The following is a 21,844-nucleotide window of genomic DNA, read 5'->3' as shown; positions in this document are numbered from 1 at the left end:
CAGTTTTAGACTTTAAAACATGACTCACAGAAACTAAGATTTAATTTCAAACAATATGGTTTTATTTCCAAAATGCACATTATCTACCATCCAAGTACTAACCAGGCCCGACCCTGCTTAGCTTCCGAGATCAGACGAGATCAGGCGCTTTCAGGGTGGTATGGCCGTAGACTAAAATGCACATTATCTTTCAGAAACATCTGATCCTCATTTACAGGCCTTTTTAACCCTTTATTACTTTTGCTTTGTTTTTATTTTTACTGTTTCTTTCCAAATTCTGAACACCTAACTTTATTTTCTTCCACCATAAATCAAAGGACAATGAAAAATAGAAATTTCATTGTCATTCTTTTGTAGAAAGTTAAATATTTAAATATGTAAGTTTGGAACAATATTCTTATAACTGGAAGAGAAGAGTAACTAGTTTTCTACTTCTTATAATTAAATGCATAAAAGACTTCTTTAACAATAAATTCTAGTTCAACACTACCAAGTGACTTGCTATAGACAACCAGAAAAAAACTCGTTTAAATTTTAAACTGCCTAAATTTACACTAGCATCAGCAATAATTAGTCAAGTTATCCTTTAAATTCCTTTACCAAAGTTAATTAAATGCTAATTATTTTATATTCATTATTTTTGTAACTTCTCTGGTCTTGTTCCACTGGTACTTTAGGTACGTGTTTGTGGCTAACTGCTTTGCCTGGTATCTGTTCTATCTTTCAGAGTAACAAGTTTCAATCAGGCCTATGGCCACCCTGTATATCACATTTCTCATTTTTAGCTTAATACAGAAGTTACTATAGGCTAGGTCAGAGGCTCTCAGTTTTGTTTTGGGGTTTTTCTTGGCGGGGGGAGGCCTAGAGGGGGGTTTTTGCCTCTATCATGATACCTTTACACTCAAAGAGCTGTTATTTTCATGGGAAAAAAATAAATCTAACAAACAACCTGAAAGACAAGTACACTGAAAACTACAAAGCATTGCTTTAAAAAAAAGTTAAAGAAAGGTCATAAAAAAGGAATATGCTGTACTCAAGAGTAAGAAGACTGAATGTTGTTAAGATATCAATTCTCCCCAAATTGATCTATAGAATCAAGGCAACCCAGTAAAAATCCCAGCAAGCTATTGTATAGAATGTAAAACTTGTAAAACTGATGCGAAATTGACATGAAAATGCAAAATAAGCCCAACTTTGGAAATAAAAGAACAAAACTGATAGACCAACAGTAACTTTGAGATTCACTATAAAGTTACCAAGGCAGAGAGGTATCAGCACTAACATAAACATCTAAATCACTGGAACAAACAGAGGCCAAAAATAAACCCATACATACACAGACAACTGATTTTTGACAAAGATACAAAGCCAATTGATTGAACAATTTCACAGGTATATATAGGCCAAACTTACCAAACTGTACTCTCTGTGTACAGTCTGTAGCATATGATCATTATATCTCAATAAATTTGTTTAAAAATTACAGGGGGCCTTAGTGTACCAAATAAGTATACTATCTTAGTGTACCAGATAAGGCAGAAATGACACAGGAGTGGCTGGAGTGTGTGAAATGAGATATAGACTGAATTTACAGACTATTTCAAATTTCTGGCTTTTAAGGAAAGCAGATATATCGGGTAGTGACAGAAGAGCATAGTCTCAACACTGAGAAGCCCAGATCTTGTTTAAATAGTAAGGAATAAAGGAGTTAAAGATTCAAGACAGAAGAATAAATGATTAAAAGACTGTGAAAAGGAAAAAAAAAAAGACCGTGAAAAGGGAGGAGGGAGATGAAATCAGTAACACAGGTGTCAGTATACTAGTATCTGACAAGAAAAAGGATACATTCTCTATTGGAGTAAGTAATAGGAGGATGGGATCGAAAAGGGAATATGTAAATTTTTCATGTAAGAAACATGAGGATAATAGATTTTATTATCTCTGTGATATCATGAGGGAAGGCCATTTGATGAGGGTCTGTATTTGAGACATCTGAGAATTTCAAAGATGTAAAGGATAAAAAGTATAAAATAATCATTATAAAAGTTGAGAAAACGAACTTTTCCAGAAAATTATAGTTGCAAGATTGCGGGGCTCAGTTCTGGCCAATGATCATAATTTTTAGTAATATGTGCCAAGTTAGTTCATCCTCCAACATCATTTAGCTGCTCATCAAAGGTTTATCCAGAGAAAGGGCTTTGTGGGATGCATGTGATGGAAAAACAGGTAAAGACACTTCAGGTCTTTTAGAGTGTAATGACAGACGGTGGATCTACACTGGGTAAGAAACAAGGAGGTGAATGAGAGAAAATAAAAGTCAACAGATTAGCACTCTGGGTAAGGCAGGGCTTATAGGGCAGACACTGGAGCGAGGGAGTTAGAAAGATGCCAAGAGCCAAAAGTATAGGAAGGAAAAGAAAGATTTGACCCTTATCTATGGATCTCAATTCATCTTTCTGCATCCAGCTTTCTTCACAGAGCAAAATGACAAGTATTAGTAGAAAGAATCATTTCTTTTAGATGAAGACCACTTGCAGTAATCCCAGTTTAGTTAGCCTAAAGCAGTGACAAAAATAACAATAAATATCCAGTAAATTCTATCTCAGGAGAAAAAAACGAAAACTAACCCTAAGAGCCAGAAGTTGTCAAATTCATTTCATACTCGTATGGAACACCAATCCAATAATTCTAGATAGTCTAGCTGATCAAAAGAAATAGCATTACTTGTTTGACCTAATCCAAAAAGTAAGACTGGTGCTCCTTCTTTTTGTTTTGTTCTGTTAAGATTTATTTATTTTTGAGAGAAGGAGACAGAACCCACGTGCAAGTGAGCAGGCGTCTGTATGCGAGGGGGTAGGGACAAAGGGAAAGAATCTTGAAGCAGGTTCCTAGCAAACTTGAGATCATGTCCTCTGCCAAAACCAGGAGTCTGAGGCTTACTCTACTGAGCTCAGGTCATGATCTCATGGGTCACCAGATGGAACCCAGAGGTGCACAAGGCTCTGCTCTCAACGTGGAGTCTCCTTTATGATTCTCTCCCTCTCCTTAGTGTGCACACACACTCTCTCCTTCTCTAAAATAAGAAAATAAATGAAGTCTTTAAAAAATAAAAATTTTAAAAATTGGGGCACCTGGGTGGCTCAGTTGGTAAAGCACCTGCCTTTGGCTCAGGTGATTCCAGGATCCTGGGATAGAGCCCCACGTTATGCTCCCTGCTCAGCAAGGAGTCTGCTTCTCCCTCTCCCTCTTCCCCTTCCCCCATCTCTACTTCCCTGCCCTTCTCTTGCCCTCTCTCAAAATAAATAAAATCTTTTTTTAATTAAAAAATAAATAAAACACTGGGGCGCCTGGGTGGCTCAGTGGGTTAAGCCTATGCCTTCGGCTCGGGTCATGATCTCAGGGTCCTGGGATCCAGCCCCGCGTCGGGCTCTCTGCTCCACGGGGAGACTGCTTCCTCCTCTCTCTCTGCCTGCCTCTCTGCCTAGTTGTGATTTCTCTCTGTCAAATAAATAAAATATTTTTAAAATAAATAAATAAAACACAATCACTACCTAATTCCTTTCCTAACGAAATTACAAAAATACTTAACAATGAAATTTATTCTACTGTATTACATAGTTAATAACTAGAAACCCTAACAGTTTGAGAAACAAATCTTTATCTAAACTGTGCATATATTTCTCATTATAAAACAGAGTCAAACCATACCTTTAAACACAAAGTTGTAAAAATATAAACATAACATACAACACTGCTACAAAGCAAAAACTGATTATCATCAATATTTATAAGTTGTCATTTACTGAGCCTGCTAGACACTGTTTAATCTTCACAAGTTCAAAATGATAGCATTATTATTTCACTCATTATATAGATGAGAAAACTGAGACTTAACAGAGTTAAGCAATCTAGCTAAAAAAATTCCAAAACAGAATCAATCAGTTTGTCTGTCTTTTAACTGAAAGAGTCCACAGTAAAACCTTGCTAAGGACAATTTCTTGGTACATAAGAACTTTAATAGAGATGATGCTTTAACTCAGGGGTTAGTTAAAATTTTTCTGGACGGAGCCAGACAGAATATATTTTAAGCACCATGTACCATATAGTCTCTGTCATTACTACTCAACTTTGCCACTGTAGAGCAAGTGTCCAGACAATACACAAAGCACAGCTGTGTTCCAATAAAACTTAATTTATATATACAAAAATTTCAATTTCATATAAATATTCTTTTTATTTTTCCTCCTAACCATTTCGAAATGTTAAAAACTATTCTTATTTCATGAGCCATCCAAAAACAAGAAGTAGATCAGATCTGGTCCATGGGTCATCATTTGCTAACTCCTGCTTTAACTGAAAAGTTAAACATTAATAATTATTAATTTTAAAATATAAATACAACACACAATTATTTAAACATAAATAATAATTTCAAATAAAGAGTTTCAAATAACCACTTCATGTAATATTTCCATAACTGATACATACTGGTATTAAGAATTACAGTACCTTTTCTCTGATATCACTTTTAACTTGCTCATCTTGAGTTACTTCATTTCAACATTGCAGATAATCTAAAAGAAAAAATGTTAGTTGTATTAAATAACACAATAGTTTATATATATTAGACATCACAAAAACCATACCACTGAAAGTTATTATGGGAAACTGGAAACCGAAGGAGAATGTTTGAGTTTTATGTGCTTCTGGCAAGTTACTTCAAAATGCAAAAATGGGGGTGCCTAGGTGGCTCAGTTGCCTTCATCTCAGGTCATGATCCCAGGGTCCTCGGATCAAGTTCCACATCCGGCTCTCTGCTCAGTGGGGAGACCGCTTCCCCTTATTTCTCTCTGCCTGCCTCTCTGCCTACTTGTCATCTCTACCAAATAAATAAAATCTTTTAAAAAAATGCAAAAATGTGTGACTATTACATGATCTAAAACCAGTCAGTAAAATGTTATCAAAATCCTAGAGCTACAAAAATGAAAAAAAACCTAACACAACAGTCTATGATCTAGTGTTAAGATTTCTTTTGAGACAATTCACATTATCTTTTCCTGTTCTTATAGTCCTCCTTAAAATACTCAAACTATAGCATTGTACTTAGTGTCCACTATTCACACAGTGGTCAAATACTGTTAAGTATGTAAGATTATTTCTATATGAGAACACTTTTTAATGACAAATTATTAAAATTTATTATTATATTATATATATTATTAAAATTAAAATTAAAAACCACCAATAACATCATCTAATATACTTAATACATATTTTCCTTCAATCAATACCACTTTTGTCATTAGAAAGTACACATTATTCACGGAATCTTTACAACTTTTCAGATTTATATCGCAACCATTCACCCCCTAAAAAAAGAAAAACAAACCAAAAAAAACCACTGGACATCTTTTAATTTTACATATCATTGCTTATTGAAGCAGAATTTTGTGGCATCACTAGACAGTAAAAAAATGACAGCCAGTTCAACAAGTTTCTCACATGTTTATGCAGTATTTAGTAAAGCTATTTAAAGGGAAACAAATATGCAAAAGAATGTAGTAGATTTAAAAACTACAGGTATTCTGGATATTTTTCTTCAATTAACAAAGAACTTTCACTTCAGTAAAACACACATTTTTTTTTAGTTTTTTTCATTAATTCAATCATAAAAAAGAAAATATGTATTTAGGATTGTGTACAAAAATTACATGGACTATTTTTCAGGCTGGCAAGAAATTTAAAACTGCTGACTATTTCTTTTAATTGACTTAAAAGACTACAAAGTCAAAGTAACATTTTCCCATTTAAGAATCAAAAATCCAAAGGAGAGGGAAAAAAAAAAAAAAAAGTCCTGTGATTTCAAAAGAACTACTGCAGCCATAAACATAAGGTTAATTAAGTTACTTCTGCTTGCTGGGTGGTAGGACTTTCTCTAAAAGTGCATTAATAGCACCTCTCATGAAAAGCTTACTGTGACTCATATTAGAGCTGATAGAGTTGGAAAGGTTAATGCTGGTTAACTTACATCACAACCAATTCTATTTCAACACTTAAGAAATTATTCAAACTTCCAATTCAAAATAAAATACAGTCAAACAACAGGCATTCCTGTCCTCTCCCTCCCAGGACTAGAGTAAAATAAATAGCAAAGCAATAAAGAGTAATTAAGTTATGTTTAAGCCCACAGTGACAAAAAGGAAAACTACAGGGGCGGTGAGGGTACCCGGTCCAGAAGAACTCGGGAAACTTGGATGCCAAGGACTTGGGGGTGCCAATCACAAGAGAGGAAGAGACTGCTCAACAGCTCATGAAAACTCTGTAATTCCAAATAACCTCCTACCTCCTCAATATCCCATACCTCATAATTGTGGGAAATGTTCAACAGCCAGTCCTAGAATTTCTGACAAATTATCGCCACTAAAGAAACTGATAAGCTCAAAGAATTCTGCTTTCTGGGACTAGAGAGTCCCCCAGGAAGAAGGCCAGCTCTCAACCCCATCATCCTAGAGCTAAGAAATTTTGTCCTTTCTGGTCACTTTTTATAGCCTAAGGCCAGAGTGGTCCCAGAGAACACAAAAACTTTGAATTTTCAAAGTCTGTGTTTGTTACAGCGTTGTGTAATTCAAAGAACAGGCCCCTGGAAGAAGTGCTGCATTTCACCAAGTTTGTGGCAAAGCGAGAAAGAGGCAAAGGAACTGAGACTGCACACAAGGGCATAACTATAAAAATCGACCATGAAGTTTAGGTATAAGCCCTTTATTGGGTCATTTTCATCACTATAAAATCATGTTGCTATTTCTCTGTCTTGAAGGGAAAAAAAATGAACTCTCTATGCTCCACTTCCTAAATCCAGCTTCTGTCCCATTTCTCTTCCCTCCCAAAAGCAAAATGTTGTTTACACACACTTGTTAACAAGTCCTTTCTTCCCCTCCTCCCCTAAACACACTCCAGTCGGGTTTTCCCCACCCCACTTGTCAGTTCCAGTGACCTCCATTTCCCTGAATACAACTGTCAGTTTTTAGTCCTCATCTTACTTGTCTAAACAGCAGCATTTGATAGAACTGGTCACTCCCTTTTCTAGGAAATACTTTCCTCATTTGGCCATATTATCTAAGTTTCCTTCACTAGATGCCCTAAGCTCAGGTCTTTCTCGTCCTTTTCTAACTCCAGTCTCTTCCTTAGTGATCTCATCAGGTCTCATGAATGTTCAACATCTCCACGTGGGTCTCTAATAATACTACAAACTCAATATATCCAATACTGATCGCCTGATCTGCCCTTCCCTACTCAAGCGAGCTCTCACCTCAGCTTTTCCAACTGTAAAGATAATTCTCTCTCCAATTCTTAGTCCAAAACCTTAACCTCCTCCTTGACTGTCTTACATCCCACATCCAATCCATCAGCAAATCCTGATAATTCTACTTTCGAAATATATCCAGAATCTGATCACTTTACCATAACTACTACCATGGGCAAACCAACCATTCTAATTAGTCTCCCTTCCATACAGTCTATTCTCACTAAAACATCCTGACTGATTCTTTTAAACCCTCAGGGGGAAAGAAAGAGAAACAAACAACAGCAACAAAAAGCCTTAGGTAAATCTTGTCACCACTCTGATCAAAGTCCTGAGATAAGTCCATTCCAGGGGCATTAAGGGCCTTAGGGAATACCCTCAGCCTTCCTTCCCTGACCTCATCTCCTACCTATAGCTCTCCTCACTTACACTGCTCTAGACATACTGGCTGTACCTCCTTGCTTTCCTCCAATTCTTACCTTGCCCAAGCTATTTCCTCCACCTGAAATGATCTGCCAGATATCCTAGTGACTGAGCAACTTCCAAACTTCCTTTGAGTATTACTTTTTCAATAAACCCTACTCCAACCATCCTATTTAATTTTGTAAACTACCTCCAGATTCCAGCATACCCACTGCCCCTCGCTTGAATCTACTCTTTTTCCAGAGCACTTACCACCTTCTAACACAGGATGATTCAAAAATAACGGAACACTTTGAAAACTGTACTATTCAATAACTGATTACATATGAACCTGTGTCAGAACAATGTTTAAGGAACAGTCAGTTCAGTTCTATAAACTTCTGAATACTCAATGGATGCCCCATTACATCACATATATCAATCCTGTAATCAAATTCATCCCAGATCCTTACCAGCTTATCACCACTGATAATGACAAAAGCAACCACAAGGGGTTCCTTCATTTCCTCAAGGTTTTGAGGAAAAAGCAGTAGCAACCCAAGGTTCTTGATATATCCAAATAAGAAATTACATGGTTTAATATCTAGTATCTCACTGGTCAGTATGTCACTCATTTTAAACATCTTGTACACTAGACCATTTATTTAATTCTGTGCATTGCTTATTATCTGTATCTCCCTGCTAGAATTAAAGCTCCATGAGGGCAGAAATCTGCTTTGCTTTAAATGCCTCCCAAGTATCTAGAATACAGCAAGCACATGGCAGGTGATAAAAAATTTTAAATGAACAAACCAACATTTTAAAGACTTGCTTTGAGAAAATTTTACGATACAAATGTGCAAAAAAGTCTTCATTTAAAAAAAATATCTAAAAATATGGCAAATATGGTATACTGGCATACAATATATATCCCGATTTCCATCTAGTTGTACCTTCCTGTACGTAAGTTGAAAGCTTAAATAAATAAATAAATAAATTTTAAAAAGCATTTCCCAGACTCCTCTGCAGCTAGAGTTCCAAATGTGACTTAAATCCACCAATTTCAATCTCATCATTTGGAAGAGACTTAAAAGACTGAAAAGATGCCTGATTCCATAGGCTAACACAGACACAGACGTTTGGTTCTTAGACAGCAATGTATGCAGAGGTCCCAGAGTCTAGTCCAGGGTTTCTCATAAGCTGTTGCTAGAATTCTTTTTTTTTTTTTTTAAGATTTTATTTATTTGACAGAGATCACAAGTAGGCAGAGAGGCAGGCAGAGAGAGAAGTGGAAGCAGGGTCCCCACCAAACAGAGATGTTTGGCTCGAACCCAGGACCCAGAGATCATGACCCGAGCCGAAGGCAGAGGCCCAACCCACTGATCCAGTCAGGTGCCCCTGTTGCTAGAATTCTTTGAGAGCTCACCACTGGAGTGAAAATTTCTTTCTCACTTTTGCGCATCAAGCAATGGCACTATTCACAGTAACTAATGATTGTGTTAAAAATCAGCCATATATGAGATATCTGGGTGGCTCAGTTGGTTAAGCATCTGCCTTCGGCTCAGGTCATGATCCCAGGGTCCTGGGACTGAGTCCCATGTCAGGCTCCTTGCTCAGCGGGAAGTCTGCTTCTCCCTCTCTCTCTGCTCCTCCTTCCTCTCACTCCTGCTTAGTCGATCTTACTCTCTCTCAAATAAATAAAGCTTAAAAAAAAAAACAAAAAAACAGCCACATGTGACAGTGCACAGTAGGACCATGTTCATTTGGTTAGAGTCTGCCTTCATACTTGGAGGCTGCATGGCATGGGGGGAGGATGGTAGACTGATGAACACCAGTTTTTACCTTTCAAGTCACCTCCCCTAATGCGGTAAGATTAGCAATGAAGAATTGTATACTGTGAATCATTTCACTAAATGAGCAAAACAAAGCCTCATCTTTACAGTGAAAACTACTTATCGGAGATGCCTGGGTGGCTCAGTCAGTTAAGTGTCTGCCTTTGACTCAGGTCACGATCCCACAGTCCTGGGATTGAGCCCTGCATGGGGCTCCCTGCTCAGCAGGGAGTCTGCTTCTCCCTCTCCCTCTGCCCCTCTCCTTTCCTGCCTTTCTCATGCTCTCTCTTTCAAATAAATAAATAAAAATCTAAAAAAAAAAAAAACTACTTATCAATGGGCTGATACATGGGCTGACAATTTTAATTATCATATTCCATTTTACATGGGCTGTGGAAAACCACTTTTCAAAGTGCAGCATGGCTCCAGGAATATTCAGAAAGCATGTAAATATAAATTACTGTCTTCTGACAAGTTAAAGATACTCAAAACAAACATGATAAACCTTTTGTAAAAAAAAAAAAAATTACAGGGAAAAGGCTGAGGTAACAAGTTATATAGTAGCAGAAATTACTGAACAGAAAAGGGAAAGCCACTCAATTACTGAGACCTTAATGAGGCCAGAAGTTCTCTTATGTAAGAAATATTTTTGTTTTTTAAGAAGCATCAAGAGCAAGGAAGAAATCATCTTATGTCAGCTGAAAATGAAATCGGTGAATGGTTATTTCAAGTTCAACACAGAAGAGAAAACATTCAAAAGAAAACAAAAGTTTCATAAGAGAGATAAACTTCATTCTTTCAGTTTTAAAAAATAACTATTTGGGGGCACCTGGATGGCTCATCATTGAGTATCTGTCTTCAGCTCAGGTCATGATCCCCAGGTCCTGGGATGGAACCCCAGACTGGGCTCCCTGCTCAGCGGGAAGCCTGCTTCTCCCTCTCCCTCTCCCCCTGCTTGTGTTCCCTCTCTCGCTGAGTCTCTCTCAGTCAAATAAATAAAAAAAAATTTTTTTTAAATCTTTAAAAAAAAAAAACTATTTTATTGTATAAAGACTTTTCACAAAAAAATCAACACATAATCATTTGTAACTTCTGGACCTTTATTTGAACCTCATGAAATTAGTAAAGGAAAAAAAAGGATTATGTTTCTTCCCATATTCTGGTATAAATTATGTCTTAGGCTCTATTTTTATTAACAGTATTTTGACCTATGGCTTGTTGTAGCTTTGCTATTTGACACTGTTAATGTTCACATTGCAAAAAACATTAATTAAAATCAACTTAAAGTGGTACTGGCAAAAAAAAAAAAAAACCAGAAAAGCAGACCAACAGAACATACATTAAAGTCTAGAAATAAATGCACACATCAATAGCCAGGTGATTTTTGGCAAAGGTACCACTCAATGGATAAAGAATACAAGCACACCTCAGAGATTCTGCAAGTTCAGTTACAGACCACTGTAATGAAGCAATTATCACAACAAAGCAAGTGAGGTGATTTTTTTTAGCTTCCAGTGCATATAAAAGTTATGTCTTCACTATACTGATAGTCTATTAAATGTGTAATAGCATAATGTCTAAAAATAACAATATGCCTACCTTAATTAACAAGTACTTTATTGTTAAAAGGTGTTAACCATCCTCTAAGCATTCATCAAGTCATTATCACTGATCGCAGATCACCATAACAAATAATGAAAAAGTATGAAATAATGTGAGAATTACCAAAATGTAACATACAAAGTGAGCAAATGCTGTTGAAAAAGGGTACCAACAGTGTTGCTAGATGCAGCATTGCCACAAAATTTCAATTTGTAAAAAACACACACATCAGCAAAATGTAACAAAGTGAAGCATGCTAAAATGAGGTATGCCTGTAGTCTCTTCTGTTGCTGGGACAACTGGACTTCTACACATAACAGAATGAAGCTGGTACTCAAAACCATATTATAAAAATTTACTGAAAATGGATCAATGACCCAAATATCAGTGCTAAAACTTAGAAAACACAGAAGTAAATCTGCATGACCTTGGATTTGGAAAGAGATTCTCAGTGATGGCAACAAAAGCACAGCAAGAAAAAAGAAAACAAAGTGGGCTTCAAAATTAAAAACTTTTATGCATCAAAAGGACATTATCAAGAAAGTAAAAAACAAACAGAATGGAAGAAAATATTTGTAAATCATATATCTGATAAGAGTTTAATAGCCAAATATATAAAGAATTCCTACAATTCAACAACCAAAAGATAATTCAATTTAAAATGAACAAAGGACTTGAGGGGCACCTGGCTGGCTCAGTCGGTAGAGCATGCGACTCAGGGTTCTGAGTTCAAGCCTCATGCTGGGTGTGGAGGTTACTTAAAAATAAAATCTTTTTTTTAGAAAATGAGCAAATGGGGGCACCTAGGTGGCTCAGATGGTTAAGCATCTGCCATCGGCTCAGATCATGATCCCAGGGTCCTGGGATGGAGTCTCGCATTGGGCTCCTTCCTTGGCGGAAAGCCTATTTATCCCTTTTCCTCTCCTGCTCCCCCTGCTTGTGCTCCCTTGCTCTATCAAATAAATAAATAAAATCTTTTTTAAAAATGAGCAAAGGACTTGAATAGACATTTCTCCAAAGAAAATACTCAAATGACCTATAAAGCACATGAAAAGATGCCCAACATCACAGTCATTAAAGAAATGCAAAGCAAAATCACACTTATTACTTCATACTTCTAGCATGTCTATAATTTTAAAAATGGTAAATAACTGTTGAAAATGTACATAAACTAAACTAAACTAAACATAAACTAAACATAAACTAAAACCCTCACTTGTTGCTGGTGGGAACATAAAACGGTATAACCACTGTAAAAAACAGTTTGGCAGTTCCCTCAGAAATCTAAATATAGAACATCCAGGAATTCTACTCCTAAGTATATACCCAAAAGAACTGAAAACAGGGACCTGAACAGATAATTGCACATTAGTGTTGGTAGAAGCATTATTCACAATAGCCAAAGACAAAAACAATTTAAGTGTCCACTAACAGATGAACAGACAAAATGTGGTATACACAGACAATGGAATGTTATTTGGCCATAAAAAGGAATGAAGTTCTGACATACACTATAATATGAACCTTGGAAACATTATGTCATAGTGAAATAAGCCAGAAACAAAACATCAAATACATGTTTCCACCTATATGAAATATCTAGAATAGGAAAATTCTAGGTATATTAGAAGTTTACCAAGGGCTGAAGGCAAGAGGAAATAGGGAGTCACAGTATATCAATAATTAGACTGTAAGTTTGCACTAACAAAAAATTTTGGAAATAGTGGTGATGGCTGCACAACTTTGTGAATGTAATTAAAATTAATGCCACTGAATCAGAGGCTTAAAAATTATTAAAATGGCAAATTTTGTTAGGTATGTTTTTGTTGTTGTTTTTAAAGATTTTATTTATTTATTTGACACAGAGAGAAAGAGCACAAGCAGGAGGAGTGGCAGGCGGGCAGAGGGAGAGGGAGAAGCAGGCTCCCTGAGAAGCAGAGAGCCCACTACAGGGCCTGATCCTAGCACTCTGGGATCATGACTGGAGCCTAAGACAGACGCTTAACCAACTGAGCCACCCAGGTGCTCCAGTGTTAGGTATGTTTTACCACAATAGAAAAATTATAAAAATTAGCTTACATTATTTATTTAAATTAAGCCCATCAAGCCTATCTTTATTTTTTTAAGATTTTATTCATTTATTTGAGAGAGAGAGAGAGCATGAGCAGCAGGGAGAGGCAGAGAGAGGGAGAAGCAGACTCTCTGTTGAGCAAGGAGCCCGACACGGGGTTCAATCCCAGAACCTCCCTATCTGAGCCGAAGGCAGATGCTTAACCGACTGAGTCATCCAGGTACCCCAAGCCTATCTTTAAAAAAACTGAATCTCATTTTAGCTGAAGTCAGTTATTTAACAGAAATTTACTGGTGCACCTGGGTGGCTCAGTGGTTAAGCATCTGCCTTCAGATCAGGTCATGATCCCAGGATCCTGGGATTGAGCCCTGCCATTGCCCCCTGCTCAGCTTGCTTATATTCTCTATCTGTCAAATAAGTAAAATCTTTATAAATAAATAAATAAAGTATATAACAGTAGGCCATAAATTTCATCCCTTTTAAAAAAAAAATTATCTTCACCATATGAGGTTTTAAAAATCATGAAAAGGAAAAACATTAGTTTCCAGAATGGTAAGGTAAGTTTGACCACCTATCGCCTTCTTATATAAGGTTCATTAAAGTTTTTTGTGTGTGCTTCAAATAAAGAAAAATAAAACTACTCTTACATATATATCATATACCCAACCATAATTTATTAATATCTTGTGTAGTAAAAATCTGTGGTAAGACTCCTAGACCTACTTATATAAAGTAAAAAAATAAAGAGGGAAATTTCAGAAATGGAAAATCTGCTTCTCCTACCTGCATTACTAACTCACATTAGAGCTTATATCCTTTATGGGGATAGAAATTCACATGAAAGAGTAGACTAATCGAATGGCCAAAATAAACAAATGCACAGGAAAATATTCTCTTTCAAAAAGGGCATTAACAATCATTACTGGACGACTATCACATAGACCTAAAATTTCAATTGCTGTCCCACCAGCTTTGAGCCTCACAGTGCCCCAAAGGCATATGTATTCCCATCTAGCACAGAAGACTTCACCCAGCTAGTTCCACCATCAGCTGAACCAGCTGCACTCCACTCAGTTCTCAAGCTGTCAGGCCTCAGAATTATTCAAACTAATCATATCCTCCCATGAGGGCAACAGTCCTTCTTACTTCATCCTCTTGTTATTACAAAGACTGCCAAGGCCTCTGTGACTGGTTCACTCTATTCCCAAGTGCAACCCCCATGAGACATGTGGTATCCTCCACTCCCCCGCTGTGAATATATGACTAATGAACTGTTGTTAATATCATCCGGTCAATTTCAGGTAGCAGCTATGTCACACTATTTAAGAGAGAAGATCCCTCGTTCACCAATGAATAGGTGATCAAAAAACAATTACTCTATCTAAACTTTCTCTTCACACTAATATCACAGCTGTAAGTGTTCTAATTTTTATGGAGGAATTCCCTGAGACCTGAAAATTATTTCACAGATCCTACAGGGTATAAAGAAAGAGAAAGGCCAATACAAAGGGCTGGTGCAGACCACAACAGGTACTGGTCCACCGTGGATCTACAGCTAGTAAGTACAGAAGGACAATCCTGATCACCATGGCCTCCTGACCAGCACAGTTTCCTGATTTTATTATTTTTTTAATAAATAAAAAATTCAGTTTCTTCAACTGTTTATGATACGGGACACAAAAGGCAAAGTGTTTCACATTAAGATTTCACTTTCAACTCCCTGGACTGTTCATTTCTTTGGCTAATAGGAGACACTAGGCATGAGAGGCAGGCCCATGCTTAGGCAACTGAAATGAATATAAGGAGGGGGCAATGCTAACAACATCATCCTCGAAGGGATGGGCACAGAGGACTGTTGGTCACAAGCTATTTTCTGCAACAAAGGAGCACCACCTCTGGATGCTCATGCCGTCATGGGCCTCAGTCATCCCCACCACACAGGTACAGCCTGCAGGCAGCTGCCTTAGTTGTCTTGCTGGGTACAGTAGTACAAGAACTTGCCATACTTTCTCTTTTTTTTTTAAGATTTTATTTATTTATTTGACAGACAGAGATCACAAGTAGGCAGAGAGGCAGGCAGAGAGAGAGGAGGAAGCAGGCTCCCCGCCAAGCAGAGAGCCCGATGTGGGGCTCGATTCCAGGACCCCGGGATCATGACTCGAGCCGAAGGCAGAGGCTTTAACCTGCTGAGCTACCCAGGTGCCCCACCATATTTTCTCTTGAACTCAGACCTAATTTTCAACACATCCACTTCACTGTGAGAGATACCAGGACTCTAATCAGGACTTTATCGGGGCACCTGGCTGGCTCAGTCAGTAGAACATGTGACTCCTGATCTCGGGGTCAGGAGTTTGAGCCCCACATTGGGTGCAGAGATAACTTTAAAAAAGTTTTTTTTTAAGATTTAATCAGGACTTTATCACGAGTCCCCTTGCCCTTCTTGGAGTCATACAGTTGGTCAACAAAATTTAAGGGCTTGGCTCTGAATGCACTGGAACATGTTCAGGAAAGCATTTTCCAGGTCTCCTTTGCCCTCCTTTTTGATGCTCTCCAGCAGGTCATAAGGATTCAGGAAAGGATTATTCAAAGTATCATTTATGAACTCTTACCAAGTAAACACATTATTAGAAGTGAGAGTTTGGAACATGTATTCTCAGATTAACCTAACTTTCTTTCTTTTGACAGAATTAATTAATTTGTAAAAGAACAAGTGAAAATGACAGTAAATCTTGACTTCTACAAGGTCTTAGAATAGTTTTCTTATTACATCTTTCAGACTCCAAGGTCCTTGAGTGTAGGGGATTAATTAAGCTTCATTTGTCTTTGGGTCCTCCAATGCCTGGAACAGTTCTCAGTAGTTTCCTAAAGTCTGTGCTCTAGATAAACAAAAACATTAACTGAATGAAGGATGCAGAAACAGGCTCAGATGCTGGTATAACTGAGAGGTTACCGGTTAGACAATCTTGCCTAAAAGATCCAGCCAATGGATCAATATCAAACTAGACAAATGAGAAGTTCAAACTGTGAAACAGGCAGAGGATGGTATCATTTTGTTTTTGAAAATCATGTATTTGCATGGAATAACAGAGAAAATGTTATTTCAGCAGGGAATGTAAATTCATATAGCTGTTGTAGAGGGCCGTCAATATTAAGTGGAATTAAAAGTGTTACAGTTTATATCCCAACAATTTGACTCCTGAGTATGTATCTCTTCACAGATCCTTGAGGAGACAGAAATGAGAACATTTATCATAATGCTGTTTGTAGCCAAGGACAACAAACAATACAAGGGCAGTACCTTAGACCTGGGCAAGAGGGGCCTCTGCTCTGGATCCTGCACTTTAGAAGTCCTCACGTATCACAAAAAAACAAAAAGTGTAATCTGTGAAGTACATATGGGCACCTTGGTCACCAACCTGGTACTTAAGGCTGGCATGGCCTGACCTATAAACCATATCTATTCTCAGTTCTAATTCCTGTCTCTGCTCATTGCTGCAGTTGGTCAAAATGTTGGCAATAGTGACCACAGCACACTTTCAGTCTTAATGACTATTTCAGTGTTCAGAACATCACACTCACTATCAAATTTGGTGGACACTTTGACCAACCCATATGCACGTGGGGGTGTGGAGGGATCACCCTCTAAGTTGAGCTTGCAGAGAATTTCGGAACAGGAGACATTCTGAAAGAAGCTGGGTCAGATGCCGAAAGCAGCAAGCATCCCCAGATGTGGAGGCAACAGCTTCCTAATTTTAAAACATCAGTGCAGTTCTAGCCATGAAGATCTAGAAGCAATTTCACAGACAGGAAGTCTCTTAATCATAAAAGAGACAGTGTCTCCCCTCGGTTTCTCAGTTTTATGTATGGGATTTGGGAGTTGTTGTTTACAGTGCAACCTAGGATCTCTTTTTCTATAAAGCTCCAAACAATTCTGTAACCCACTTAAAACCTGTGCCAGATATTGATACATTGCCCCTCGTCTCCAAATTCACCCTCTTTGCCTGCTCTGTGAAAATGGATTTGTGCCCTTAAAATATTTTCCTAGCCAGCTGGCAAGGTATTAAGCTTTGTCAAGAGGGTATTGGAAAGACACTGCAGAGGAAAGCATTTTGCTTCCTGGCTTCAGGGTGTTCACTAGGCTGCAGCAGGCAAGGCCTCTCTGGGACCCATCCCTGCAACAAGGACGGCTTCTACACACCGGGCTCCTGCAGCACATGCAGCTTCTCCAACAGGAGTCTAAGCTGTTCTGTAGCAGGGTGCCTCTGGTGAGACATCTCCCTATAAACAGCCTTCCCTGGTACCCTAGAGGGCAAACCCTCAGCAAATTCCACTAGGGTCACACCACACCTACTTACCTTGACCTTGCCCCTTCTAACCTTTGACCTTGCCCTTTCCAACAAGTCTTCAGGGGAGGGAGGGGCCCACTCTATCTCAGCCCTGGGGGTAATAACTGGTCTCCAGAACAGCTATTCCTCTACTTAGAGCTATCTTTATTTCTTGCTGATAAAGCCTTCAATTATCTAATCCCTGTTATAGCCAAAATATTTTTGCATTAATTTTTCCCTGTTAAATTACCATGTGGTTTCTATTTCCTGACTGAACCCAGACTGGTACATCCCAACAACTCTTTAAATTATTTAGTATCCTAAAATAAATAAACCCTCTCTGCTTAAGGTATCTAGAGTGAATTCTGTTCTCCGCAACTCAGACTTCAATTTTCTTTTTCAATAAAGAATTTCGTGGGGAAAAAAAAATCATACAATACCTTCAGAGATTAGATAAATCTATGGCATCATTTTTTTAATTAGTAAGCAATACTAATTATGCATAGCCAGGGTTAAGAATGGCTTCTGATGATTATCTTCCTAGGTTGGCCTATTAAATATTTTAATTGTAATATTAACTCCATCTTAGAGTATTATCACTCCTGTTATGCTTAACCACTATTTAAAAACTTAATCTGCAATGAGATACCACTCCACACCCACTAGAATGGCTATAATAAAAAAAAAAATACAGACAATAACAAGCTTTAGCAAGAATGTGAGAAACTAGAACCCTCGTACATTGCTGATGGCAATGTAAAATGGTACAGCTGCTTTGAAAAGAAGTTTCCTCAAAAGGTTAAACATAAAGTGACCGTGTGACTCAGCTATTCCATTTCTAAGTATATACTCAAAGAAATGAAAATTTCTATCCACACAAATATTTGTACACAAATGTTCACAGCAGCATTATTCATAACCAAAAAGTAGGAATAACCCAAGTATCCACCAACCAATGAATGGATAGATAAAATGTGGTATAGCCATACAGTACAATATTATTCAGTGATGAAAAGAAACAAAGTACTGATGTGTGCTACATGAATAAACTTTGAAAATATTATGGTAAGTAAAAGAAGCCAATCATGAAAGACCACATCATTATATGATTCCACTTTATATAATGGTATAAAATACCATTTATATGAAATACCCAGAACAGGTAAATCTATAAAGACAGAAGGTAGATTAATGGTTACCTAGGACTAGAAAAGAATGGGATGGAGGAGGGGACATACTAAAAGGATGTGGAGTTTCTTTTGGGGGTAATAAAAATGTTCTAAAATTCACTGTGGTTATAGTTGTGATGTGGGAAACAAAGGTAGAAGGAAATGTAAATAAAATAATTATAATTATAAGCTGCAGCCCACTGACAAATACTTGGGATAGGCAGAGTATAAGATTCCTCCAGGATCCTGTGAGTCTTCTTTAGCGTATGAAAGTGATTTTGGAACTTCCCTCATCTTTACTTCCCCCCAACCCCAAGGTGTATAATCAGCTGCTCCTCCCAATCCCCCAGGGCATCAGGGAGCCACAGCAGGGAGCCAAAGCCCGTAGCAGTGGCAGTTCATTCAGCCGATGGGTCCTGTCCCCAAGCTTTAATAAAACTACCATTTTGCACCAAAGACACATGTCAAGAATTCTTTCTTGGACATCAACTCCAGACCCTGCCAACACCAACATTCCAAAAACTGCATCAGTTGCACTACTCTGTGAATGTACTAAAGGCCAGTGAACTGCATATTATAAAGTGAAAATTGACAGTATGTGAATTCTAGCTCAACAAAGCTGTTAAAAAAAAACAAAAACTTCGTCTCTGCTACCTTCTAATTCAACCCATCTTTAAATTAGGGTCAGGGGTTTACACCCTCTGTAGTTCAGCACCTGATTCCCATAACAAAATATAATATCCTTTTACACTAAAGCAAAACTATTGACCCACCTGGGTCTTTAGGAAATGTATTCTAAGTTATTCATCCAGCAGAGACTAAAAAACAAAAAACAAAAAGAAAACACTGGCACCTTGGTGGCTCAGTCCTTAAGCAGTCTGCCTTTGGCTCAGGTCATGATCCCGGGGTCCTAGGCTAGAGCCCCACGTCAGGCTCCCTGCTCCACGGGGAAACCTGCTTCTCCCTCTCCCACTCCCCCTGCCTGCATTCCCTCTCTTGCTGTCTCTCTCTGTCAAATTAATAAAATCTTAAAAAACAAATAAAAAAACCCTACATAAAAATTCAAAGTATACATTTCCCTAAGTGGAGGAAAGAATTTATATCAGTTCACTTTTATACATTTAAAGATGGCTTGAACTAGAATTATATATATACTACTAATCTTTACATCCATAAGCATTATCTTACTCTAAATTACTATTACTTAGGTATACAATTTCATCCAGTTACCTTATTCATGTGTCATTCACAACCTAGGATTGGGGCAAACACAGACCCAGAGGCACTCAAAAATCCACATAAAATTTTTGACTCCCCCCAAATTTAACTACTAACAGCCTACTACTGATCAGAAATCTTAACAATAATGTAAACAATTAACACATATTTTGTGTTATATATATTATATACTGTATTGTCACAATAAAATAATACACATTTTGCATTCAATGTATCATATACTGGATTCTTACAATACAGTAAGCTAAAAAATATTAATAAAATCATACGGAACAGAAAATATGTTTACAGTGCTGTATTAATCAAAAAAAATCTGCAGATAAGCAGACTCACACAGTTCAAACCCATGTTATGGGTCAACTGTAGTTTATGAATGTTTTAACCCAATCTGCAAACAGGCAACTTTATTTCACCTACATTATCATTAATTTTACCAAAAAACTGTGGGTAAGAGTAAACCTATAAAAGTTATACACCTTTTACCTTTCTTCATCAGGCATCCTCATTAAAAACACAAGTTTGGATAGTTCACACACTATGCCACAGAGATGTTTCAGCACTTATGGAAGGTCTAATTTGCTATGTGATGTTTTAATTATACTACAAATAGTAAGGTTTTACTGTTGGGGGAGAAGAATCACACCATGCTTCAATCTAACTAACAGTAATAATTTATTTAATATGATGCTTCCCTCAGCTCAGATTCCAACTATTTTTAGATTTAAACAAATGCCAAATTTCCTAAGTCAAATATCAAATATCAAATAGGTGATATCTGAAATTAAAATTCTTGCCTTGAAACACACATTTCCCTTGTCCCTAACCTATGACTGACTCATTAAAATGGTTTGTTTTCAAGTATCACAGCCAAAGTCAGCTCCAACAAAAACCAAAATATACACAATATGAGGGACTCAAAAAGTCAAAAGACATATAAAAAATAGCAAATGACAAAAGCTCCTCCTTACCAGTAATCACTGTAAATGTAAATAGATTAAAACCTCCAATGAAAAGGCAGAGAATGGCGAATGGATTTAAAAATACAATCCAAAAAATTTGTTCTCTACAAGAAACTCATTTAGATATAAAGGCACAAATAGGTTGAAAGTAAAAAGACAGAAAAAGATATTCCATGCAAATAGTAAACAAAAGCAATAAGGGGTAGCTACACTAACATCAGACAAAATAACTTTAAATTTAAAAAGATTACAAGAGACAAAGGAGGACACTAATTATTAATAAACAGTTCAAGAGAGCAAGAAGATATAACAATTACAAATATTCACATACCTAATAACAGACCACCAAAATACAATAAGCAAAAATTGACAAAAGTAAAGGGAAAAATAGTTTTACAGTAATTGTTGGGGACTTCAATAGCCACTGTCCGTAATGAATAGAACAACCAGACATAAGACAAATAAGGAAACAGAGGACTTGAACAACACTATAAACCAACTAGCGTTAACAGACATATATAAAACGCTACCAAACAATAGAGTATGTATGTTCTTCTCAAATGCACATGGGACATTCTCCAGGATAGATCATCTTTTAGGCCACAAATTAGGTCTCAACAGATTCTAAAAGATGGTATTATACAACGTATCTTCTCCAACCACAACAGAATGAAGTTAGAAATAAATAAGAAAAAGAAAACTGGAAAATTCACAAAGTTGTGGAAATTAAACACACTCCTTAATCACAGGTCAAAGAAAAGACCAAGGCAAATGAGACAAATGAAAATAAAACATACCAAAATTTATGGGATGCAGAGAAAGCAGTGCTAGGAAGTTAGTTTACAACTATAAACACTTACATTAAAAAAAAAAAAAAGTAAATTTTTATAAAGAGTGGGGGTGCACCTGGGTGGCTCAGTCAGTTAAGCATCAGCCTTAGGCTCA

The 21,844-nt window shown here is 37.1% G+C and overlaps 1 protein-coding gene across 2 annotated transcripts in view; it reads right to left on the bottom strand.

The window, feature by feature from the left end:
• AGTPBP1 (ATP/GTP binding carboxypeptidase 1) overlaps nt 1-21,844 on the bottom strand; it is a 159,406-nt gene that overhangs the window by 129,844 nt on the left and 7,718 nt on the right. For both annotated transcript variants that reach the window (XM_046023396.1, XM_046023397.1), the window contains exon 2: nt 4,510-4,574. In XM_046023396.1, the coding sequence (XP_045879352.1) occupies nt 4,510-4,541 (32 nt within the window). In that variant the 5' untranslated portion in view covers nt 4,542-4,574. The remainder of the gene's footprint in view (nt 1-4,509; nt 4,575-21,844) is intronic.

Source organism: Meles meles, chromosome 11 (genome assembly GCF_922984935.1).
Source record: "Meles meles chromosome 11, mMelMel3.1 paternal haplotype, whole genome shotgun sequence".
In the NCBI taxonomy this organism is placed as follows: domain Eukaryota; kingdom Metazoa; phylum Chordata; class Mammalia; order Carnivora; family Mustelidae; genus Meles; species Meles meles.
This window is presented reverse-complemented; position numbering and strand designations above follow the sequence as displayed.